The sequence below is a fragment of the Suricata suricatta genome, chromosome 9 (genome assembly GCF_006229205.1).
Source record: "Suricata suricatta isolate VVHF042 chromosome 9, meerkat_22Aug2017_6uvM2_HiC, whole genome shotgun sequence".
Lineage (NCBI taxonomy): Eukaryota > Metazoa > Chordata > Mammalia > Carnivora > Herpestidae > Suricata > Suricata suricatta.
In genome coordinates this window covers 95130522-95158065 of record NC_043708.1, presented here as the reverse complement: position 1 = coordinate 95158065, position 27544 = coordinate 95130522, and the positions used below count along the sequence as shown (strand labels likewise).

At 37.2% G+C, this 27544-nt stretch overlaps 1 protein-coding gene across 2 annotated transcripts in view; it reads right to left on the bottom strand.

The window, feature by feature from the left end:
- TCF12 (transcription factor 12) overlaps positions 1-27290 on the bottom strand; it is a 362394-nt gene extending 335104 nt beyond the window's left edge. The window contains exons 1-3 of one of the 2 annotated variants that reach the window (XM_029950501.1): positions 26999-27290; positions 25940-26036; positions 24809-24881 (exon numbers count right to left, since the gene is read on the bottom strand). In XM_029950501.1, coding sequence (XP_029806361.1) covers positions 24809-24881; positions 25940-26014 — 148 coding nt within the window. In that variant the 5' untranslated portion in view covers positions 26015-26036; positions 26999-27290. The remainder of the gene's footprint in view (positions 1-24808; positions 24882-25939; positions 26037-26998) is intronic. The other variant, XM_029950502.1, reaches the window with a different exon arrangement.
- Between the last annotated feature and the right edge of the window lie 254 nt (positions 27291-27544).

Here is a 27544-nt window from a genome sequence, read left to right as displayed (position 1 = left end):
AGCAGCTAGAATTTGGAGGGTGGAGATCCAGTGGAAGGAGCTAGGCAGAGAAAGATCTCCAGAAATTTGCATGGAGTCCCCTTGAGTATGTTACTAAAAAATGTATCACACAAGAACATGGCACAACTCCAGAAAGGCAGGCAAAAAATGACTCAAGGGTTCTTAAATTCAACAATTCCCAAAACTCAAACAGGACTGGGGAACGTTTTAAGTTGGAGGTAGAATAGGGCAGAAACATTAAAAATTCAAGGCATTCAGTAAAGATCTCAAATGGTTTACGACTTCATAATGGTAAAATACTCTTATTAAAAAAGTTATTCTAGACCCATTATAGCAAAACTTAAAAATAAGACTTGAAGACATTGAGCTAATCTTCAGTAACTTAATTTCCTATCATAATAAAGGTTTATTCTTTCAAAGAAGACAATAAAATCCAAATACTCAACAATGTAAGATTCATAGTATCTAGATTCTAATTGAAATTTATAAGACATGTGCAACATAATATGACCCACAACCAGAAGAAAACTGCCAACAGAAATAGGCCTAGAATAAAAAAGGTAATGATATTAACAAACAAAGAACTGGAAACAGAATAAAAATAGCAACATCATGAAGATAGAGATGCAAGACCAAAACAAAAAGGGGTGGGGGGGCAGGAATTTCTAGAAATAAAATACAGTATCTGAAATGAAAATTTACTGGATAGAATACACAATAGATTAGAGAGTACAAAAGGAAAGTAGTTTGAAAACACAATAGAAACTATTAATACTGAACTGTAAAGATAAAGAAGACTCAAACAAATTTCAGTAACCTCAGTAACTTGTGAGATACCAAGAAAGTTAACCTATATGTAACTGGAGTTCTAGAAGGAAAAATACTTGAAGATCTATATATAATGTCCAAAATGTTTTCAAATTTGATGAAACACTATAAACATATATAACAAACATACATACATACCATAAAAACCACATAATCAAATCACTGAAGACTTATACCAGACTTGTCATGAGAATAAGAGTCGGAAAAAAAAATGGATAGACATCTTTCTATTGTCAAAAGAAAAAAGTCAATCCAGAAGTCCATAGGCAGCAAAAATATCCCTCAAAAGTAAAGGCAAGGTAACTTTTCAAACTAGCAACAATAAAGAGAATTCACTACCCAGAGTCCTATACTATAAGAAATTTAAGGGAAATACTTCACACAAAAGAAAAATAAGGAAAGACAGAAACTTGGAAACACACAAAGGAGTGAAGATAGAAATGAAAATATAAAAATATAAACTCGTAAGATTGACTATAAAAAAAGACACAACTACTAATATCAAGAGGTAAAGATATACACATCCTTTACACAATAAAAGGATAGTGGAATGTTATGAATGAAATTTTAGGGCAATAAACTCATTAACAAAAGAAATGGATCAATTCCTTGAAAGACACAAATTACAAAAACTGATTTGAGAAGAAATAGAAAACCTGAATCATCTTAACAACTAAAGAAATTTAATTCAAAATTTAAAACCTTCTTACAAAGAAAATATTAGGCCTAGGCCTCACTGGTGAATTGTTAGGCACCTAAAAAAGATACACCACCACTTTTACACAAAACTCTCAAAAAACAGAAGAGAAGACAGGGAACACTTCACAGTTCATCTGATGAAACCAAGAGACTGTGACATCAAAACCAAGAAAAGACAACCCCCCCCCAAAAAAAAAGCCAAAATAACACACGAATATTCATCATGAATATAGGTACAAAAACTCTTGACAAAATATTAACAAATTTAGTAATATAAGAATAATATATCAGGGCACCTGGTGGCTCAGTTGGTCAAGTATCTGACTCTCTTTTTTTTTTTTTTTTGAGGGAGAGCGCCCAAGTTAGGGAGAGTGGCAGAGGGAGAGAGACTCTTAACCAGGCTCCATGGTCAACATGGAGCCCAATGCAGGGCTCAATCCCATGACCCTAGGATCATGACCTGAGATGAAATCAAGAGTCAGGCGCTCTGGGGCCTGAGCCACCAACCAACTCCTGACCTTGGTTGAGGTCATGATCTTGTTTGTGAGTTCGAGCCCCACGCTGGGTGCAGAGTCTGCTTGGGATTCAGGATCTCTCTCCCTCTATCTGCCCCTCCTCTGTTGTCTCTCTCTCTCAAAATAAATAAATAAACCATTAAAATAAATAAATACATAAATAAATAAAACATTATAATCAAGAAGAATTTTATTCCAAGGACATAAAGTGGTTTACCATTCAAAAGTCAATGTTATTCACTATATATGAATAGAACAAAGGAAAAAATTAATCTCATGATCTCAATGGATTTAGAAAAAAGCATTTGACAAAATTTCAACCCAGTTGTGATAAAAAAAAAAAAATCAGCAAACCAGGATTAGAAGGGTATTTCCTCAAACTGATAAGGGTCATCTACAGAAAATCTGCACTTTAAGTCATACTTAACAGTGAAAAGCTGACTGCTCTTCCCCTGAAAATGATATCCACTCTCCTCACTTCTATTTAACATTATATAACATTATATATTTACTATAAATGCTGATCTCCTAAATCAGTTAAAGAAATAAAAGATTAGATAAATAAAGATTAGAATGAAAAAAAATATACATGTCTTAATTTGCAGACACATAGAAAATCCTAAGATACGCATTTTTTAAAAGTTATCATACCAAATAAGTCTATTGAATAATTTAGCAAGGTCACAGTACATAAGCTAATATGTTAACAATCAACTTCAGCGCACCTGGGTGGCTTAGTCACTGAAGCATCAGACTCTTGATTTTGGCTCAGGTCATGATCTCATGATTCATGAGTTGACAGTGCAGAGTCTGCTTGAGATTCTCTCTGCCCCTCCCCAATTCATGCACACTTTGTTTCTCTCTCAATCTCTTTCTCAAAATAAATAAACTTTAAAAAAGGTTTAAAAAATCAACTTCATTTCTATATACCAGCGACAATTTATATTAAAAAACTGCAGTGATCAAAATAGTATAGTAATGGCACAAAAACAGACACACTGACCAACAGAACAGAAAACCTGGAAATGAACCCACAAGTATAAGATTAATTAATCTTTGACAAAGTCTGTAAAAATACCCAAGGGGGGAAAAAAGACAGTCTCTTTAAAATACAGTGTTGGGAAAAATGGAGAGCCACATGCAAAAGAATGAAACTGGACCACTTTCACAAAAATAAATTCAAAATGGAGGAAAGACCTAAATGTAAGACGTGAAACCATAGAATTCCTAGAAGAGAACATAGGCAGTAACCTCTTTGACATCAGCTGTAGCAACTTCTTCCTACATACGTCTCCTGAGGCAAGGAAAACAAAAGCAAAAGCAAAAATATACTACTGAGACATCATCAAAAGAAAAAGCTTCTGCACAGGAAAGGAAATAACAAAACTAAAAGGCAACCCACGGAATGGGAGAAGATACTTACAAATGGCATATCTGATAAAGTTAGTATCCAAACTCCACAAAGAACTTATAAAGCCCATCACTGAAAACCCAAATCCTCCAAATAACCAATGGGCAGAAGACATAAATAGACATTTTGCCAAAGACATGCAAATGGATAATAGACTCATGAAAAGATGCTCAACATCACTGATTATCCAAACAAAAACTACAATAAGATATGAGCTCACAATTGTCAAAATAGCTAAAATCAAGAACACAAAAAACAACAGGTGTTAGAGAGGATGTAGAGAAACTACTGGTGGGAATGCAAACTGGTGCTGCCACTCTGGAAAACTGTATGAGGAGTCCTCAGAAAGTTAAAAATAGAACTAGTGTATGATCCTGCAATTACAAAATTGGGCAGGTAAAATAAAGGTGTGCACTTGCTGTAACCAGCATCAGGTACTGCATGTTGAATCAATACATTGAACACTTGAAACTAATATTACACTGTATGTTAACTAAATGGAATTTAAATAAAAGCTTTAAAAAATTTAATACCATGCATATTAGAATTAAATATGAGGGTGTCTGGTTGGCTCAGTCAGCTAAGCGTACGACTCTTGATTTCCGCTGGGGTCATGATCTCATAGTTTATGAGTTCAAGCTCCACATCCGGCTCCTGTGCTGACAGTGCAGAGCCTGCTTGGGATTTTCTCTCTTTCTCTCTCTCTCTGCCCCTCTCCCACTTGAGCTCTCTCTCTCATTCTCTGATTAAATGAATAAATTTAAAAGCAAGAATATGAAACATTTATGGATTAATTTAAGAGAATGTAGACAAGACCTCTACACTGAAACTGCAAAAACACTGTCAAGGAAAATTTATGGAAGATCTAAATGAGAAGATACACCACACCACGGTCACATTTTGGAAGACAGTATTGTTAAGACGTCAACATTCCCCAAATTGAAGCATATAGAATCATCTGCATTCCAACTAAAACCTCAGCAGGCTTTGTTTATAAAATTCAACAAGCTGATTAAAATTTATATGGAAATATAAAAAATCCAGAACAGTCATACACACATACTTACACCAGATTAAACCATTTGCTATCCTTAGAAAACAATGCCCATTTTCTACTTGTGACATTGCTTTTATAATGTCCTTCTTCTACAAAGTCTCTTCCCCAATCTCCAGGCCAAGACAATCTTTCCCTCAAATTCCATCTCTTCCAGTCATCCTTAATATATAGAATAAAAGACTTAATCTCTTCCTCTGAACAATTCTATTTACCACTTTTACAGGTTTTATCATATTCATTTATTTCCCACACTATTTTGCAGTTAATGTAACTCAGTAAATAGTATCTGTTGAATCTAATAAGAAGACCTACTAACTTCACTGTCCCCCTGGTAGGAAAGCTCACAAGACAGACAATATTGTAGTACACTGTCCCCCAAAAATTAATAATGTCAGAAATACAGCCAATCTTTCTTCTCTGAAGCCCCAGGCAAGTAGGATTTCTAGAGGAGGCAAGAGAATATTTACTTCTTACATCCAGGCTTACCAAAATACAGAAAAATAAACAAAAAATAAAAGCTATCAAGAGATTTATTTTTTAATTCTCTTTCCTTAGAAGCATGGTAATATAACCTCAACATTTTAAGCAATTATAAGGTAAGAGATCTAATGCACAACTATTTCTTTGGAAAAGTAGTATCCTGCTCTCAACTGAAAATGAAGCTGATAAACTCATTTCTAGACCTTTTTGAGACTTAGTCACCTAATTTTGTTTTCCAGTCTATATAGTTTAATGATGTATTTACAAAATGTTTCCACAGTGTTCACCCCTGCAAAAGACAAGATAAAGTCTTCAGCTTAACTGTTACAGTGTGACCTTTAAAAAAAAAATCCTTACAGCACAATATAACTCAAAAACTGAAGTTTTGTTTTGAACACATCACTATATGAGCTTTCAAGTTTCAAATACATAACATACATGTGTGTTATATATAAAATAATGGTTATCTTCAGAAAAAATAAGTCAGAACTAAAACCTCATATTCAGAGATGATAAGCTGGCTGCTTAAGAACAGTGACTTGTTAAGAATTCAGATTCCTAGGGTGTACCCAGATCTGTGCAATCTGAATATCTGGGGTCAGTGGTCCAGGAATAGGTATTTGTTACAAGTTCCCCAGGTGATGCTAATCACTGTTGAGTTTAGAATCAAGAAGAGGCCAATGCCTCCATTAAAAACGTAACAATGATGAATGCATTGTTATATTTTGATAACTAAATAACTATGATATTTGATAGCAGGACATTAGACAATTATCCATGAGATTAGTTTCATTTTAACAATCTGAATAAATAGCTACTGCTGCATAATTGCATCAATCAGCTTTGAAACCCGATTCTGCCATTTAGTAAATGTGTTGCTCATCTGCAAAAAAAGGACTAAAATAATCTGCCTCAGAGTTATTATGAAGATTGTTAAATAACTCATGTAAAAGTGAGTCCTGTGCACTGGGCCTATACATAAGGAACTAATATCTTACCAAATGCTTTCCATTACAATAAAATTCATTTGTTTGTTTTCTAAAGGGGAGAATAATTATGATGTGGATAAAACTGAAATCTTAAGACTGCCAACAAATGCTAATGCTTTGGGGTTTTTTTGGCTTCATTATGTCATATGTACTATACAATTATACCACTTTCAATAACAGGTCAAGTCATTATACATATCTTAGGAAATCAAATGTCTTCATAAAATCAGTATGAGCTCAAGAATGCCCTTTATATAGTGATCCCCAATCTTCCCTGTCTTAAGTAAAAACGTTATTGCAGAACTGTTGTTCTCTGTGCCAAAACCAAAACTACACATCATTTTGCAAATGCATGAAAAACTTTGAGAAGAAAGTGAACAGCATTAATCTCTGCCAAGGGAGTGCAAATGGGGAATAAGAAGGAATGACCCAGAAGAGCTTTTGGTTTTCACCATATACCTTTCGATGCTGTTTAGATTTGCCTTTTATTTTTACAATGTTTCAAAAGTAGTTTAAAACGGAAATATTTGCTATTACTTATAGTGTCTCAAAATCAATGTAAAATTCAACGCTTTCTTCCCACATTAAAACCACATAAACAGACCTAAAATGCTTCCTCTGGAAACAATAATACTTCTATACCTAACCAGACAACTTCATTTAAAAAGACAACAAAAGTCTTTTAAAAAAGAAAAAATTGGAGGGGAATGTAAAATCAACCACTTTGTCTTAACAAAATCTGAAGATTCACTTTGGATTTTGCCTGAACATTTTTACATCATTTATTTATACCTAACAAGTGGAGCCATACCAAAAATTTTTTTCTCTAACATATTAGTTTTAAGTACTCTCTAAACTCAATGTGCTACTCGAACTTACAACCTGGAGATCAAACCACGTGTTCTACCGACTGAGCCAGACAGGCGTCCCATACCCAAAATATTTCTGTTACTGGTCCAACACCAGAGCAACTTATTCATTTTATGTCAGAGCACTAAACTTTTCCAGAGTTCCCAAGACTATTTTCACAATGAAATACACAGTTTATCACACATTCTTCTAAACGTAGACAACAGCTGAAAACTCCAAACTCCCAGGAAAATTAGATACTGAGAAAATATTTTCCTACTACAACCCAGTCTAAGGATTATTTTCACTACAAAAAGTTCTAAAAATCAGGTACTCTTTAATCAATGAGATAGTCAATGAAAACAGTTAGATTATTATTAAATGTTAACAAAAGCTCTTTTCTGAACTTTCTCGCTATTCAGTGAACATCTTTACTAAAAAGTGTCATTTATATTTTTGAAATGTGTTTACAAATACAGCTTTGTTTCACAAAATTCAAAAATACAAAGCCTCCATTCAAATCATAAAAATACCAATTATCTCATCTTAGACCCACTGAATAAATGCAAACCTGCTCCTTTCACAGAGAGCAAATGGAAACTTTGAGAGAAAAATCAACCACAAGTCTAGAAAGGTGGCATCTTAGGAATCTGCAAGTTTCACAAGCAATGAAAATTACTATTTAAAAATTTTTTTTAAAAACTACTCTACCACACTACACAAGAAAACATATTCTACATATTTCAGAGGTAAGCTACAAAAGAACTAAGCCATATAAGAATATTCCAGCAGCCAACACCTCAGGTAAAGTGGCCTTAAGTCAGTGAGAAGCTTACACTGGAAAAATGTTGTTCTGAGATATATTATTAAGATGAGAATCTTTACTGTATCACACAGATCACATCTCCAGCTTGATACAGCCCTCGATGTCTCCTCATAAAACTCCTCAACCTTCAATTGATGTTTCCCTCAAAACAAGCTTTGTCCAAATTCTACATACAAGGGTAATAATATTTGAGTTCCAAATTACATCAAAATGATCAACTCTATTCCTAGTTTAAGAAAAAAAAGATAAAAGATACAACTGCCAAAGATACCATGTCTAGATCTGCAAGCTAACATCAAAACATGAAGACGATAAAAGCAGCGTTAGCTCCAAAAATCTCTAAATGATGATGGTTTAGAAACATTTAGTTAAAAAAAAAAAAAAGGTGGTGGTTTACCTTTCTATCACAAATTAAGGTGAATGAACTCCATTCCATTAAATAAAATCATCTCTTTCCGTTCTTAGGGATGTTTCCCCACAACTACTGTAATGCTAGATCATAAAACTTCACTTCCATGGCTCAATCCAACTGGCAAAAGCAAGGTTATTTTAGGAAAATATCACTTCTAAGGTTTGGGCTATCTACTGGTTTACAGACTGTGGTAAAACTGGTTCCTATAAGCCCTCATAAAACAGATCTCCTCTACCCAATTAACCCTAGCATTAGACAAGCCATTCTCCCCACAAGCTGATATTACTAAAGAACAAAGTGAGACATACCCTGTGAAAAGAAAACACTAAAAAACTATCACTTCTCTTTGCTTTTCAGAGCAAGGACTGGCTATGGTTTGGCAGAGGCCGCGTTATTCCCATACAACTTCAATGGCTTTACCACCTGGACATTTCTTCCTCATCCTTGATACTGAAACGTGGAGCCATGGGCAGGCTAAGATCTCCTCAGAAGAAATAAAAGAACAGGTGAAACATACTAATAAATAAACACCCTAGACCTCCACTCAACTAAGCCACACAAGGTCAGGGCTTCCTTAAAACCTCACCATGTAGCTGATGCTAGGAAAGAAAAATGAAATACAGGAAACTTAATCTAGGAAATTTAACTTAGGGAATTTAATCTTTCTTTCCACCAACCTATCACACATCTCCAAATCTAAAAACAGTCAATCACTGGGTGTTTAGTGACCTCAAAGCAAGGTACTTCGTAGAAATACAAACGTAACACACTATTTTAGACTGAGGTATAATTTATTTTTAAAGGAGAGTATTCTAAGGAATTTTAGGTTAAAAAGAACTGAAGTCACCAAGTTCACCTCCTACAAAGAGAAACCTTGTGTTCAGTATTCATCAGAAGCAGGCTTCAGTCTTCTTTTAAACTATAGGGTTAGACTCAAGAGACTGTCTAGCTACAATAACTGGTTGGACTAAAAATCTACTGGCCATAACTGCCATATTGGTCTTAGCTTTGCCTTCAGGAACAAAAAAAGAAATCCTTTACCCAAAAGTCTTTAATATATCTGGAAGCCACACTTTTACAAAGTTGCGACTAGAAATGGCTGGAAAAGATGTCATAAAATAAAGGGGGTTCAAATGGCACAAAGAATGGCAAGAAAGTATTCCAGTTTGGGAGAAAAGAGCAACTAGAGGCAAGAGGTCAGATAAGGAGACCAGTATGACTAAACCATTCAATTCAGACTGAGAAGTAGTAAATATAAAACTCTCTAAGGCAAATTCCTATCAGATTATTAAAGAACCTAAATGCCAAGGTGAGAATTTTGATTGTTTTCATAGCCAAAAGGAACAAATCTGACATAAATCACAGGAGGAAAATGTTTTTAAAAATATAAAGATTGTGTTATGGACCTGTATCCTCCCAAAATTCATCTACTGAAGCTGGTGTGAGACCTTTGGGAGGTAATCAAGGTTAGAGGAGGTCATGAGAGTGGGACTCCCATGAGATTAGTGTTCTTTTAAGAAAAGACACCACACAGTTTTCTCTTCTCCAACTCCCTCTCCACATACACTAAGGAAAGAAAGGCTATGTGAAAACATGACAGGAAGGCAGCCATCTGCAATCCAGGAAGAGTCTATATGAGAACCGGACCATGCTGGGCTCAGACTTTCTGCTTGCAGAACTGTTAGAAAATAAGCTGTTTATGCCACCCAGTCTGTGGTATTCTGTTATGGCAGTTTAGCAGACTAAGACTGGAAAAGAGACCAACTGGACACAACAAGCCCCAATAAGGAGACTACTACAAGGTCTAGCAGTGAAGTAACAGGTCAGAGCTGGCAGCAGGAATGCTGAAGCTATCAATTACCTATGGAAAAAAATAAGCTATTTCACCTGGCCCCAGGGTTCTGAGAAGTTATATTCAGAACCCCTCAATCCCAATTCCCGAGCTCCCTCGTTTTGCTGTCTCACCATCTACTTTCACATCACTGCAATTCAATATACATTTTTCAAGGAGTTATTACAATGGGGAATGTAGAAACAGAAGGCCCCAGAACTTTCTTGACTCTAGTTAGGTGACTGTCAAATCACCCTACAACCCAAACCCAGTCATTGTCTTATCTAGAAGAATAATTAACAAATAGCTCCTATGGAGCCCACAAGTCCACAAACCTCCATCAAAAGCCCCCTAATAGGCCTACTCGCTCTGGGCTCTATGAAGTTTGGATTTGCTGATTTCCTCCTTTAAAATAAAGTGAAAAATTCTAAACAACACAACCCTATAAACACATACTACAAAGAGTCAGGGAAACCCCCAAGATTTCCCAATAAAAGGTAAGCTGGTTGATTTATATAGCCAGACAAGCACACTAAATGGTAAGGGGTAGTAGTAGGATCTGGGGAAGCCTTCATCTTCCCTAATCAAAAACACAGAAACAGCAGCAGCATCAGACAGCTCAGGGCCCTGATACCTGGTCATTTATGGATAAGACTTAGCCCTTCCTGCTTCAAGCACAGGCATACGCAGATCAAAGTTCCACTTGCATGTCCCAACTTCATCCTTGCACCCTCTTAGCCTCACTCAGGAACATACCAAACCCACTAGATCCCATGCTTTTAAATCTTTAAAATGTTAACTCTTGGGGCGCTTGGGTGGCTCAGTCGGTTGAGCCGACTTTAGCTCAAGTCATGATCTCATGGTTTGTGGGTTGGAGTCTCATGTCACGCTTTGTGAGGACACTGTGGAGCCTCCTTCCAATTCTCTGTCTTCCTCTCTCACTGCCTCTCCCATGCTCATGCTCACTCGCTCTCTCTCTCAAAAATAAACATTAAAAAAAATTTTTTTTAAACGGAGCACCTGGGCAGCTCAGTCAGTGAGCATACGACTTCAGCTCAGGTCATGATCTTGTGGTTCGTGGGTTCGAGCCACACATTGGGCTCTGTGCTGACAGCTCAGAGCCTGGAGCCTGCTGTGAATTCTGTGTCTCCCACTCTTCCTGCCCCCTCCCAGTTGTGCGTGCTCTCTCTCTCAAAAAAAAAAAATTTTTTTAATGTTTAAAAATAAAGTGTTAACCCCTACTAACACTGAAATTTTGTTCAGATTACTGCTCATCAAACAGACTATTCCTAAAACCTATTCAACTGTCACACCTACGTAAACCTGGGATTAACCTTATCACTACAAGAGATCCTCAACAAGCATTTAAAACAGCCAACCTGAAAATAAAGGATTCAGGGATACTAATTTTGGGGCTACGGTTTGGAATATAATTAAAAACTCTAACAAAGAATATGTGTGAGAATTTCACTTTTTTTGCCTTACCATCACCCATGTAACCAAAGAAAGAAAGAATTCATCTGAAGAATTTAGAAAATATGAACATTCATCTGATGTAACTTTCAGTAAGTGACTGTCAGAAATGTATGGGTTTTGCATGAATTCTCATTCTCTCTCTCTATATATATACTTGTGAGCTTAGAATCCCTTCAAGAGTTGCTATACCACCTGACATAATAAGACTAGCAATATCTGTATAAACCACAAGTCTCCATATTTTAGAAAGGAAATTCCTTAAAAATTACTTAACTTGATCACTATCACAACCCCTTAAGGCAGTATTTTTATTTCCCTCATTTTACACTAAGATAAACAGACTCAGAGAGGCTAACATAAGATCACAGATCTAGTAAATGATAAAGCCAACACTGAACCAAACCCCTCCTCTTTCCAACATACAACAGTGTGTCTCTATTCACCACCTTAAATGTAAACAAACCATCTTACAAAGACCAATGAAAAACAACCGGATATTACTAGGCACTCTCTCAAATATCTACAGATGCCCTTCAACAAAATGAAAGCCCAGTCTACTCTGAAATAAACGAAAACACAAAATGGACTAATCAGCACCATTTAATACAATAAAAGTTAGCAAAAGTCTCTTCATTTTAATGCACTGAAAGTTCTGTTGCCAAATTTAATTTGAACAACTTCCATTAAAATCTCTTCTGTATGTTTAACAGCACTTTTAAACTACCCTTGGAATAACTATTTTCCATCTGCTTTTACTTGCCCTTATAAGTAAATAAACACTAAATCTTTGAAAAGGGGGAAGTGAAAATAAAGAATTTTCCATACTATGAAGCAACCATTCTTTCCTAGGCCTCAATAATAGTTATGACTATTCTAGTATCTTACAAGTACCAAATTTCATCTTCTTCCCAAGGCACAAATTCTGATGACAGCTGGACAGTAAGACCATGCATAAAAAGAATTACACTCTCCTAAAGACATTTCAGGCTGTTGTTTTTTATACATAATATGCTGTAATACTTTAAATTTTTTTTATTGTATGAAGGCACTGATTATTCTGTTTTTAATAAAAATAAAATTTGAAGCACCTTCTTTTGGAAACTATCAATATTACACCATTTAAGCCTCTTGTTACAACAAATTTTAAAGATTTCTAGAGATATTAAATTCCTCCTCAAGACAAACCTTGCCCTGCGCAGATTAGTATCAGTGCAGGTGCAACTACAACTCATCAGTTTGCTACCTCTGAGGGGCAATAAAAAAAACCACAGGCAAATGTGTATCACTGTTGATTTCTCTATTTCCTCTGCAAAATGAAGTTACCAACTTCCTATAAGAATTATGAAGAGAACAGTGTATGAGTAAATATTTACAAAATACTTCTTCCCATTATTATTTTTTTTTAACAGTAAGACTCCTCCTTCCCTCAATCATTCACTGGACAAAGTGCTACTGCTATACAAACTCCATCTGCTTAATGTGGCACTACATGGGACATTATATAAATATGAAGTCAAGAGAGACCTGGCTGTATAGCCTCTTCTGTGTTCCTACAGCAGAGCATCTCAAATCCCTGCAAACTTTACAAGGATTTAATTACTCAATTATTTATTACTTAAAGTTTATTTAGTTAATTGAGCTTATTTATTTACGTATTCATGGTTCCAAGACAGCATCACTGGGAACACTTCAGGGGACAGGTTTGCAAGGTAACCAGAAAAATCCAAATGGCCAACTGACAAACTCCTCAAAACAGATAATCCACAAACTAGTTTCACTGCTACTTTCATAGATTATCAATAACAGGACTGAGCCAATGACAGGTTCCTGAGGAAAATTTCATACATTCAGTAGAATCACAATTTGTTTTCAGTGGATATGCCTTTAATGAATATGCTGCAGAAATAAACATTATGCTACTAATCCTATGAAAACTTTTAACCAAATAAAAGGAGGGAATAAAATTACCGAAGACTGATTTTGTTAATTGGTCCCAAATGAAACTGTATTTTAGCTCCTCCTTTTCTTCATGAAGATAACTTGGTAGGATTCTCTTCTCTATTTGTTCTTAGTCAACAGTTAAAACTGGGTATGATCAGGGTTGAGATTGCCTTTTGAAGATGATCATACAGTGTTAGTTTCATATATTATACATATAATTATTTTTATTTGGGCTTATATATCTATATGTAAATACATCTTCTGCCCACCCTGAAAATTCCCACACAAACTGACCAAGGAAATATCAGTACACTCTTTGGTCCAAAAGATGAAAAAGCATATTCCTCTTCAAAACAGAAATTAAGTCTCTAAATCAATGTACTGACCAAAATACTCAAATGCAAAGTTCAGCCTGTAAAGCCTATATTCCAGTAAGAATTTCCTCTATGTTAACAAGTCCACCACCATTATTTTTTCTGTATTTAATATAATAAATTTGGACTTTTAGTCCAAAAAATAAATTCTTATTTTGAATTGTAAATAATATCTGGGAGACATACACAAGAAGGAGATCAACAAAACCTTTTCAAAAATCCATGGAAAAAGATAGATCTTAGAATTCATTTTTTCAAATTTAAGAAAGAAATACAGTGTATATACCATAGGTTACAAATCACTTCAGCACCTGGTAACCAGGCAAGAGCTAGGAAAACAGACTGTCAACAGTCTCCCTTCAGATAAGGTCAGATTTTGCCTCTGAAATTTGGCAAATTATTTATGCTAAATATAAAGAAAAAAAATTTGATTCAGACCTTTTTGGTTTCAAAATTACAGATCAGATACTATGGATCTTTGGCAGGTAAAAGGTGCTCTTGAAATATAATGAATAAATTATGCAGGGCACCTGGATTGCTCAGTCAGTTAAGCATCCGACTCTGGTTGAGGTCATGATCTTGCAGTTCATGGGCCCAAGCCCCACATAGGGCTCTGTGCTGATGGCTTGGAACCTGGAGCATGCTTCAGATTCTGTGTCTCCTTCTCTCTCTGCCCCTCCTCTGATGACACACTGTCTCTCTCACAAAAATAAAAATAAAAACTTATATAAATAAATTGTGCTATCCCCTAGAATAAAAAGAACTAGCCAATGTTTAGACGAGACATTTAGGATATTTCGTATGGTCTTGAAATGGCTCTTAATTACTTGCCTACTTAGAAAGGCATAATCAATTCAAGCTGTGTATAAGGCCCCACCAAGAGACTGAACATAAAATACATTTCCCCTTAAACTTTAAGGTGGGACCAACACTGAAAAACATCTTCAAAAGCCTTGGCATGTCAATGCCAAGCAGAAAGGCAATGAGCCTCTGACCAGATGACAAAGTCAGTGGGTAATAGTAGAGCTCCCATCCAGTGAAAACCTAAGAGGACTTGCTAACTCAGGTTTTTGCTACTTGAGGACCCACATAAACTCAGATTCCCTAAATTAACTTGTGGCCAAATCATGCTTCTACCATAAGTTCAAAGTGAAGCCTAGCATATTTTCCTCTCTAGTGGTACAGCAAACCTTTTATTTATCCTCAACAACCTCAAAACAACATATGCCTCAAGGACTGAGAAGTTTGATGAGTGTAATTGCCTCCTAGCAGGGATCCCTGCAGTGCTCCACCACTGCTCGCAACTCTTGCTGAGAGAAGCAGCACATTTGCTCATTGACTAGAGCTGCGTGATCACGTTAAGTTCAACCTGTGTTCTCTACATTAACCATCAATGAAGTGGTGGAATAGTAATCATGACTTTATCCTGCTTATTTCAAAGCCTCACAATGGCTCACTGGAAAAACCACCAGAAGAAAATAAACCAACAATTTTTGAGGGAGATTTCTGAGGAGATTTCACTTGGGTAATTGGAATAATCTTTCAAATTCAGAAAATTCACTTAGTTCAAATTCAGGCACTTTCCTAGCACCTAAAACAGATGTGACAAAATGACATCTTGAACCAACATTTTTAATAGCCAAAAACATGGTAAAGTATAGTAGTGGTTGTGGATTTAAAAATTTTTTTGAATGTATGTTTATTTTTGAGAAAGTGAGAGAGAGGGAGAGGGAGCAGTGGAGGGCCAGAGAGAGAGGGAGACATGGAATCCAAAGCAGGCTCCTGGTTCTGAGCTGTCAGCAGAGCCCAATGTGGGGCTCGAACCCACAAACCACAAGATCATAACCTGAGCCAAAGTCAGACACTTAACTGACTAAGCCACTCAGGCACCTCCTTTTTTAAAAAAGTAATCTCTCTGTCCTGCATCTTGTCTTAAGTTGTTTTATTATTTTACTCTGGAAATGTAATCCCTGAGTCACTACCCAATGCAATAAAAATTAGTAACCAATCTCTAATCTGTTTACATTTCAGTGTGATCTTTAAATATGATCTTTATATCCCCAGTCAGCTTAGAGTAGCTTGGATGACTCACCATAATCTTTATAAAAGCACATTTTTTAACCTGGAACACCAGGGAACACATTTCAAACATGTAACAGCAACAAAAAAATACAAAGCACTCTCTATAGAAATATACATTTTCTTCTAAAGGCATGGGCATGTTAAGAAATTACAGGAAACAAATTTGACAATAAACATAATTATAAGAAAAAAAAGAAATTACAGGATGGGGGCGCCTGGGTGGCTCAGTCGGTTGAGCATCCGGCTTCAGCTCAGGTCATGATCTCATGGTTCATGTGTTCGGGCCCCAGGTCAGGTCTGTGCTGACAGCTAGCTCAAAGCCTGAAGCCTGTCTTCGGATTCTGTGTCTCCCTCTCTCTCTGACCCTCCCCTGCTCATGCTGTCTCTCTCTGTCTCTCAAAAAAATAAATAAAAAACATTAAAAAAAAAGAATAAAAAAAGAAATTACAGGATGATCTGGCTAGAAACAGAAAACCAGGGTTTCAAAATAAAGCGACATTACTAACAAATTTCTCTGTGGAAGCAAGAAAAGACCCAAGAATATAAAGACAGCTGAGGACTATGCTCTAGAGCTGGGCTTCTTACTAACGAAAGGATAGTATAGACCTACATCCCACTCCACCCTCACCCCAGCCCCAAAGATACAAAGCAAAACAGGAGGAAGGCAATGCTATGGGCCAACAACAATGTATGTTCCTAGAATCTCAGTTTTACTCGATGATTAATTAAAACATATTTATATTACAACAAATGTCTGTGCTGGGGAGGAGAAAATAAAATGCACATAAATCTTTAAGATAAGATTTCTTCTGCTCACTTGCAATGTGTTGCTGCAGGCTACCAAGGAAGTTTATATTCCTTCTCTTCTGCGATTAAGAAAAAAGTGGAGAAGCTCTACTCTAGAGACTCTTAACATTCTCTCCAACCTGTCTCCCAGCTGTTCTATCCTCCCAGGTCCCGTAATTTTTATTTTACTTATTTATTTAAACTACATGTCATTCCAGAAAGAATTTCAAGTAGCTAGGGAAAGAATATGGAAAAAACATTACATCCAAGTGGCAACGCCTAAGCATGGAAAAGGGTTTTCAAAAGGGGTACACATTTCTGTCCACTATTCTGCACTATACAATATCTAGTCTACAAAATAACAGTTTAAGAAGAAATCAACTGCAAAAAAAAAAAAAAATTACGCTGATGACCTTTCAAAACTACTCTTCTGGGGGAAAAAACTTTTTTCCTTAATTTAAAAAACTACTCTGCTGCCTGATTTCTTCTTAGATTTTTCACAATACATATAATTTTATGGCACTGAAAAGTAACTTTGATATGGTGCTCTTGTGGGGATATTTCCTCACCCCCACTACCACTGGCACAGCACATCATATACAAAAATAGTTCAATAAACCTTGGCTATAATTTTGGTTAAAGTATTACTATTCATCATTAATATTATCATTAGTATTACTTCAGAGGGTACCACATAATAATAGCAGCTACCATTTTTGAAGCTGCTATATGGCAGGTAATATATAATCTTATTTGATCCTCTTAAAGATTCTGAAGGTAGGCAGTATCATCCATCCACTTTTCACAAGAAAGAAAAGCATGCTCATATCATTTAAATGACTTGCCTAGGGACACCCAGCTAATATGTGGCAAAGTACTGATTCCAATCCAGTAGTCTGGTTCCTGGGCCCAATTCCTCCCATTCTCCTACTGTACCTCTCTTATAAGTCAAGAATTCAAGGGCTCTCTCACTGATAGACTCCAATTAAATTCCACTCCATTTCAATCACCACAGGTCAAGGAATGACAGGAATTCTCTCCAGTCACCGCACAACCAATTTCTATACAAATATAAATCTGCACCTAATGTTATCTTACACTCCATTTGTATACAAATAAGTTGTATTTTTACATTAAATTATTAACCAAAATCACTAATTTTATACATCTAAATCCACCATTAACATCAATCCTTAGCCTGATAATTTATTTCCCTGAGTTTATCTCCCTAAGGGTATTCATTCACTCTCTTAGCTTTAATTATAACTTGCAGGCATAAAAAACAAAATCTACATCTCCTATCCAAAGGAAACTGAAACGTGGATAAAAATACATGAGTACAAAAAGGTGTTCACTATCGCATTTTTTAATAACAAAAAGCAAATTAACAAAATCTCTAAATGTCAAGCAATGAGAGAATGGATTTGATAAGTTATGCTATATCCATTCCATGTAATAGCATACAATTTTAAACCAAGTTTAAAAAGACTTTAAGACCATGAGAAAAATGCTCATAATATTAAGTGAAATAAAAAAAGTGGACATAAAATGAAACCATCATTAAGATCTCAACTTTGCAAACATAGGGCTAATAGGAAAAACAAAACCAAATGGAAATAAAATAAAATATAACAATCTCCTCTGGACAGTGGAATAATAGGTGCTTTTTTTTTCCTTTGTTGCTTTTTCTGTTCTCCAACTTTCCTTTCAATGATAACTATTAATTTTATAGGCAAAGAAGAGTAGCTGTTTTTTGTTTGATTGTTCTTACCAACATTTTTAACTCATCTCCAAGAACTCTTTTCTCATAAATTCCAAAACTAGCTAGAAGTGTCTTAGGTTGTGAGAAATTTAAACTGCTCAAAACAATTCAGCATCTTTACATTCTCCAGCACTATCACCCTCCAGTTATTCTAGAACTGCAATCTTAAGTCATTTCTCTTACCTACAGAAATCCAATCCTTCAAACTCTGTCAATCTTTTTCTTCTGGTATTTTTCCTTCCTACTCCCTATATTAATACCAAGTCCAACCCTCACCAGTTCACCCCTAGTTTAGTACATTAGCCTCCTGAATGAACAAACGCTTTCCTTATTCTACTGTCTAACGCTAACGAGTCACTCCACCATAGCTAACAAGGTGCCAGGCACTCATCTTGGAGCTTTACCTGTACTAAGTCAATTAATTCATAACAACTCTATGAGGATAGCTACGATTATTAGTCCTGTATTTTATGGACTAAGAAAAAGAAGCACAGATAGGTTAAGTAATTTATAAACCCAAGATCACCCAGCTAATAAGTAGCAATGACTGGATTTGAAGATATGTAGTCTGGCTCCAAATAATAGTATGTAAATATGAGCTACTCAAGGAGTGCAGTGGTGATCAATAAAAAAGAGCTTCTCTTTCCCTCAACTGTACAGCACCTTGGAACAAGTCAAATTCCCATTTCTGGATATCTTTCCATGTTACTCCACATCTAGGAGGCCAGTTCTTCTCTTCCCTGATTCATTTTCCATATCCCCTTCAAAAATGAACTCTAAATTCAACATCTGAGTTTTCCTTAAGCCAATTCTCTTACTCCGCAGCACATTCTTATGCTCACAGGTTCAATTTAAACTACATTAATGGGTAACTGTTGGTATTTTCTTATGTCACAGAAGTTTATTCCACAATTTTAACTGTTATAGTCCTATCTAGAAAATGGAATGTCTGCATTTTTTTTTATCTAGGTCCTTCTCCATTTTTCACCTTCTTAAAAGCTACGAGGATAGCACATAGTATCTGCACAAAGTAGATACTAAGTAAATATGCAATTAACTAATAAATCTGAGGTATGTATGGCTCTACTGTTTAACAAAGAAAGTCATTCATTAGTCTTTATAAGAGACATATTTAAACATGTCTTCTCATTTTATTTCCTAAATGTGAAAGCATATTTCTAATCGCAACAACCTCATCCAAAAAAAAAAAATCAAATGATACCCAAAAACAATCATACGAAGCGGTTTCTTTAAAAAAAAAAAAAAAAAAAAAAAGGTATCCCACATGCTAAGAAATAGCCTTCCAACCCTCTGCCCCAGGAGATTCTAATAGTGGTACTATACTCTTGTGGAGAGTTCTATCCAAGTCTTCCACAACACTAAGCAGGCAGTAACGTTTCAGGCATGACTGCCAATTGTTCAAGAACAGAAAAAACTATCTGGCTTTAGTAAGAGATTATTCTAAATGGCACCCATTAAATCTAAAATGTAAAAGCAACTGTTTTTACATTTGAGGTTGGGTATCTGCATCTTCCTCTTCCTATTCCAAAACAATTATTTTAAAACTCAAAGTAAAAAATATACTAAAAGATACCCTAAAAGACAAAAAGCTGACCTTGTATTTAAGTTGTTAATGGAAACAGGGGTGCCTGGATGGCTGGGCCAGTTAAGTGTATGACTGACGTCCAACTTCGACTCAGGTTATGATCTCACAGCTTGTGAGTTCGAGCCACACATCAGGCTCTTTGCTGACAGTTCAGGGCCTGGAGCCTGCTTCAGATTCTGTGTGTGTGTCTCTCTCTGCCCCTCTCCTGCTTGTGTTCTGTCTCTCTGTTCTCTCAAAAATAAATAAACATTAAGAAAAGATTTTTAAAATGTTAATGAAAAAAGATAAAAATAAAATTCACTACAGGTATATATGCTTCACTTGTTATGTAACAAGCAAGTCTCATTATCTAATCAAATTGTTCTTCAAATACATTATAAGCCATGACTTTTTTAATTTTTTAATGTTTTATTTATTTTTGATACAGAGAGAGAGAGAGAGCATGAGAGGGGGAGGGGCAGAGAGAGAGGGAGACACAGAATCTGTAGCAGGCTCCAGGCTCTGAGCTACCTGTCTGCACAGAGCCTGACACGGGGCTCGAACCCACAAACGTGAGATCATGACCTGAGCTGAAGCCGGACGCTTAACCGACTGAGCCACCCAGGCGCCCCTATAAGCCATGACTTCTTAAAGAAACACTACAGGGATTGTTCTAAAAAGTATTCAATACTCAAGTTAAAATCTTGTCTCTAATTTTTGTTTTCCAAGTTGGTACTTTCATATACAGCTTTTCTCTAAAAGACTCCTTTGCTACTTAGCTTTTATCTTAAATGAGCCACTTAACAGCAGACCATATTTATCCTAAAATACTGTATTTTTCTTTACATGCTATGCACAGTGCAGTTACTCTCATTCATCAGAACTTGCCAGAAGCAAATGTCCAACATGGTTTATTTACCCAAATAACAGTACATCTGAACAAGTGTGTATTACTACACACATTTTTTTTTTTTTTACAAATTTTAACATTGGTTAAGTACACACTATGAAGCACACCCTACTCATTACCTTAAAATACCTGAAGTGAAAAGACTGAACCTAGTTTACCCTCAACTTAAAATTACCATTCCTATGTATACTACAGTTCAGTTAAAACACACATTGGTAACATTTGGTTTCCTCAATTTTTTTTTCAAATGCTGCAAGTAATACTACAACAATATGAAAAGCTTACTCCATGTTTGAAAGGATGAGCAGGTATTTACAAATCTACCAGGGATTTTCTTTACTTTTGAGACGTGGATGCAGTTACAAAAGGGAAACACCGGGAATCCTTGCAGTGATGTAAATGTTTTTGTATCCTCACTGTATCACTGTCAATAACCTAGTTCTAATATTGTATTATAGTTTGGCAAGATGCTACTCTTGTAGAAACCTTGTGAGAAAGTATACACAGGAACTCTGTGTATTGTTTCTTACAACTGCATATGAATCTAAATTATCTTGAGACAAAAAGTTTAATTAAAAAATTTAACTTAATGAGAATTCATTTTTTCTGGCCCTATATCAATACTTGCTAAAAGCATACAGCCTGTACAAGTAAGCAGTAACTTAAAAATGAAAAATTGTATTCCTTTTAAAAATTAAGAGCTGGAAAAGAGTTCTTACAATTATTTCCAAAAATCTTGGGCAAGAAGAAATCTATTAAGCTACAAAAGTCTGCGCTGAACAATGAAAAGTAAAGCTTTACTTGCTAATTAAAATAACTTTCTAGAAACAGCAAACACAAATAGACACATTATATATAAACAGCTTACAAAATGCATTTATCCCACTCCCTTCCAATATGTTTTACTACTTGGATTCAAAAACTAATAAATGAAATTTTTTGGATATCATGTAAACATTTAAACTACTAAAAATATGGGGCACCTGGCTGCCTCAGTCCTTTAAGCTTCCGACTCTTGATTTTGGCTCAGGTCATGATCTTATGGTTCATGAGATGGAGCCCCCATCTCCCTCTGCAATGACAGGACTGAGAGTGCCTGGGATTCTCTCTCTTTGGCTCCTGCACACATGCAAGCACTCTTTCTCTCTCTGTCTTTCAAAATAAATAAATAAACATTAAAAAACTAAACCACTAAAAATTAAACCCAGTATCGCAATTTAGTTCTACACACTCAAAACTCTGAAACTGGAGGGGAAAGCAGACTTAAACATCTGAATGAACTACTTCCGTCTTATCAGACCTTTCAACAAGTTTTCTCCTGATACACTGGTCTCTACCATAGTACCTCACCTTTAACACCTACAAAGAGAAACACCTCTCAAGGTCACTTGTAGAACATCTCAGACTATGTTATACCAAGGGAACAAATTCAGTCTTATGATCATAATTCAAGAAAATAAACACCTTGATGAAGAAATAGCACTGTGACAGATTTCTCGAGACAAGTAAGCATCTTTTCCAGTGATTTCTGAAGAAGTGTCAGCTATCATACAAGTTACTTGTTTTAGAAATAAAATAAAAAAAGACATTGTGCAATGCAAAATGTTTTCAGCTAAAAACATGCTAAATGTATTATATTATTATTCCAAAAAAACCCAGTGTGAAATTACATCATCCTCATAAAGAACATAAGAAATTACACTGCACAACTACAGTTTTCATGAGGCAAAAGATTGGTATTTTACAATGTTACTCCAAAGACAAAAAACTCTAAATCAGTTCTTCAGAAAGTCAGATCTTTACCTCCTTTTATACTGCAAATAAACCGGCATTAAGACATATCTTTTGAAAATGGGACAGAAGATTATTCAGATGTTAGTAAAGCACATAAATAAAATAATATTGTTGTACCAATTTCTTCTAGATATTTCCTTCAAGAAAAAGTACTGTAGAAAACCCCTATCTACCAATACACTCTGATCTAAAATAATCACTCATGCCATTGTCCTTTCCCCCAATTTTAAATCCATTCACTAATTATTAAAGCTCATATCTTTTTTTTCCTGGAATTTAAAATAAACCACTGAAATAAATATTACCATGTCCACTGAACACGTGTTTAAGGTCAGACTTTCAGTGGATAAATAACAAACCTCACAGTTTTAAAATTAAGTATTTCCTACTCAAAAGAATCAAATACTTTCTGCAATGTTGAAAAATTAATTTTTTCATTGAATAATGCAAGTGACAGGAAGGCTCACAAATGCTCCAAAATCATGCTTATAATAATACAAACCAAGTTCACATGCTTTCTAATTTCACACACTACATAAATCATACATTAATTTTTAAAAGTGAAAAAAATGTAAATGCTTTTATTCTAAAAACAAAAAAGTATTTCTAATATCAATTTTTTGACGTTCATGTCCTTCATATCAATGAATGTCAGTTAAATACCTTTTCCATAATTCAAGCTGGAGCTAACAGACTAAAACAGCAATATCACTAAAGAAATATAGTAAGCATCTACTATGTATCAAGCTAAATACGAAAGTACTGGAGAATGATTTATTAGTTGCAAATACTGAGATACACTCAAAACAGTAGTAAAGAAAAAAATATATAGCCTTCTACATTAACTAATAATTTTTTCTACCTTCCTCAAAAAAGTGACATTTTTGAAATGATTACCAATAAATGGGAAGAAGGCAGGGGCAGTGTGGAGTTTGGCTGATAATTTACCATATACGTTTGAATAGAATAACATTAGCATTCAGGATATTTAAAACTAAAGTGCTTTTTTTTTTTTAACTTATTTGAGGTGTTAAACAGCATGATATATTTTACCCATGAACTGCAATTTCATCATGAAATATAAATTTTAGTAAATTATGCTAATGAACTAATTTTAAACAGAAACACTTTTTAAATATAAAGTGGTATAAAATGTTCTTGATTATAACATTTCCTTCTTTCCTCATGTTTTGCTCTCACAGTATCTTAAGAAATCAACTATCATTTTACTAAGAAAAACACAAACACCAAAGAGGAATTACTAAATTTCAGTCCAGGGATTTGACAGCTGGTTTTCTTAAGATGACGCTATCCATGGCATTAGTTCTTTTTTCATCTTTGAAAACTAAGGAATAAATTTAACTTAAAAAAATGATAGCTTTTGACCACTGGAATGGACCTTGCTTCTGGACTGTTTATTTTTGAAATCATGAGTTTAAATAAGTTAGAAAAACAAAAAAATGCAAACAAGAAATATGGGATAAATGTTAACAATGGTTCTAGAATAATTATAAATATACAGAAGTAAATTTAAAGACCACAGCACTAATGTAGAAATAGGTATCTAATTTAACTTATTCTAAATATTATTCTCATGTAATCTGAATGTAGAATTCAGTCATCTAATGGATATCATTTGAAAATAAATCCTTCTACTCATTTATTTGTCACATTCATTCTTTTAACATTTGAAAAACTGTCCCAACTTTTAATTTGCTCCACACTTCCAAGGGAATACCCACCTTTTAAAATAAGTTTTAATAATTATTACTTGACTCAATATGCATATAATACTATTTTACCTAATTTTTATAACACAAAAGTTTAATAAAGCTAAGAGGCTGAAATTTTAGCAAAATTTAAAAATGCACATATGTAAACAAACATTTTTAAAAACTACATAGGACCACACATGGACAACAGAGCCTTTTCTTCTGGTACTTGGCCAAACACAGAGGCAGGATATGATCCCTTGTACCCCAAAAAGAGAAATTCAACTTAAAGATTAACGGTAAACAGAAGACTTTTAAATGGATATTTAAATTCTTATAGAAATATCAATGGATCCCAAAAGCCAACAGACCATCTGAGGCTTGTTCTTGCTTCCAATTTGAAAGGGACACAACAAAATGGCAGGAAAATATTAAAATACTTTATATTTTTCTACTAAAATGTATCCAACATTTTAGATATCATCTTACCTGATCCACTGAACTGACTGCTTCCCAGGGTTGTTGGTCTGGTCTTCCCACTATTAACAGGTGGAGAAAACATCTACAAAATAACCCACATGTATCTGTTAGTCCTGAAATTCTTCTAGACTCCTTGCAAACAAAAGTCCACCAAGAGTCATCAGTTACCATATTTCAGAAGGAAGTTAAGACAAAATTGGAAATGTACATTCAGACCTAAAAGGCAATTAACATTCAGTGATAGTATTTCCTAACGCTACTTAGAAATATCGGTTATATTCTGTTCTCAAAATCCACTCAGGTAAGTCTAAGATTATTAAGTTTAAATGGTAAATTTATGTCCATCATCTTCACTTTCTAACAAAAAAAAAATCTTACATTTACATTACCATTCAACACACACGGTCAGAATCATATCCAAAGAAACTATTACATACAGTAAGGCTCCATTTTAACCCACTTTTATAAAGTAGGTAATGGTCCTGCCTCCTAACAACAGTTAACTAAGGAATCAACCCATTAGAGATAAAGGCAGTGTGCCTTCGGTTTCAGCTATTCGGAAGTCAATTATTTCCTACGGTAAGAACTTTATAAATATATATATCCTTATGTATACATATACATATATGCACATTCACACACATGAATTTATGTACTTAAAAGTGTTAGGCCAAAAAGATTGGAAACTCTAGCCTCTATCTGGCTTTCTCATAACGGACATCTTTCAGGTATCAAATTCTATCACATCTTAGGGAGGGAAACAGAGTGCAGAAAAAATAATTTTCTTTTTTCACATAAAGTTCAAAATCCTTAATAATCATCAGGGTCAGAGGGTGACTCAACCAAAGCTCATGGTTACATTGTTCTCCTTTTAACTGGTTAAATCAAATGACCCCTCTAGCACTAAAGTTTTAAATCTGCACGTCTAGACATTACATCAAAGTTCAGGTGTCCAACTTGGGGGAGCTGGACTCCAGCCCTGAGAACTACTGCTCAAAGCAGATGGAGTTCACGCTGCCTAGTCTCCACGTCGCTTTCCCCACCCCCACCCCCGCCTTTTTCTTTCTTTCTTTTCTCTCTCTTTTTTTTTTTTTTGTAAACCTCAGCAGAACCCCAAGATGCCGCGGAAAGCTCTCATACCGCACTGAAGTCCAGCAGGTCGCTCAGCTCCTTGTCGGTCCCTATAGCGGCCATGCGCTGCTGCTGGGGATTCATCTTCGGTCACTTCTAGCAGGTCCTAAGGCAGAGGAAACAGGCTCAGAGAGACCACCGAGGCCCAAAGTGTGTGAGGAGAAGAGGGGCGTAGGGCAGGACCGAGAGCCGTGGGCTGACTTCCAGCACCCAACTCGTTCCCACCGCCGCGCGGGCAGGGGGCAGGAGAGCCCAGCACCGCGCCGGGTCGGTGAATCCAAGCGTTCCTCCGCGCGGCCCGGGAGCTTCGCGGCGGCTCCCGCAACTCGCCGCCTCTCCTGCAAGTTTCCGAGCCCAACCCTGCCCCCTCCCCGGCGCCCCCACCCCGCGCGGCCGCCGGGTGCTCGGCGCGGAGCCCGGCCGGGCGGGGGTCTCGAGGGGCGGGGTGAGGGGCGACGAGACGTCCAGCGAGCGGAGTGGCGACGAGGGGAGATGCGAAGTGACTCACTGGCTCGGCAACAATAGAACTGACAAGTTGCAGGGAACGCGCCGCTCGCAGGCCCGCGTCTGCCGCCGCCGCCGCCCGGACGTCCCCAGCGGGCCCCGGGGGTCGGAAAGCAACCCCCGCACGCCCGAGGAACGTTTTTAAAAAGAAAATACAAACCCCGACAACTAGTCTCGCTCTTCCCAGGCACACTACTCCCCCGGCTCGGCCTCCTCCCACTTTTGCTACCCTGCCCGCGGCCGGCCAGCCCCGGACCTGCCGAACAATGAGCCCGGCGCGGCGGCCGAAGCAGCCTGCTCTCCCGCGCGCCCGGGAGCTGGAGCTGAGTGCCGTACGGGGCGCGCAGGCCGAGCGCGCCGCCCGCGGGCCTGGCTGTCCGCGACTCTCGCCTCCGTCCCCACTCCGCTCCCCAAGTTGGAGGAAACCCCAGGCTCGCCTCTGTACAAAGGGGCTCGGAGTTGAGGCGCGGGCCGGGGGCGCCTCCGCTCCGGGAGAGACGTGGCGGCGCCCCTCAGCCCCTAGCCCCGCCACGGCGTACCCCTCCCGCTCGTCTCCGCAATTACCTGCCGCCCCGTCTCCGCATCCAACCACCTCGATTAAAGTTCACTTTGGCCGGGAGAGCGGGCTCGGGCTTCCCCTTGTACCTCCCGGCAGCTCGGCTCACTTTGCCCCGCGCGAGCTTTCGGATCCGGGCGGGGCAGGCGGCTCTCGGGCCTGGCCGCCCCTTCCTCCCGGGGCGGGCTGGCGGTCCCCCCGAATAGAACTTGTGGGTCTCCTCAGGCGGACATTTTTTTCGCTGAGACGGCCTCAGCACTGCGCTCGGCTCGGCTTCGGATCCCTCCGCGCCGGGAAGAGCCCCGGGTTAACCCTTCCGTCCCCGGCCCGCTCCAGCCGCCTGCGCCGAGGAAGTGGGGCCAGCGGAGGGGGTGGGGAGGAGCCGGCGGGAACGGGGAGGGGCCACCGCGCGGCCGGTGGACAAAGCCCGCGGTAGGGTGAGGCGGGACGGAGTGGGGGCCGCCGGGGAAGGGCGGGAGACGCGCACAGGCACCCCGCGAGGCAGGGTCGGGCCGCCTGCGGAGGGCACCTCGTCCGTGCCCGCGGGAGCAGGG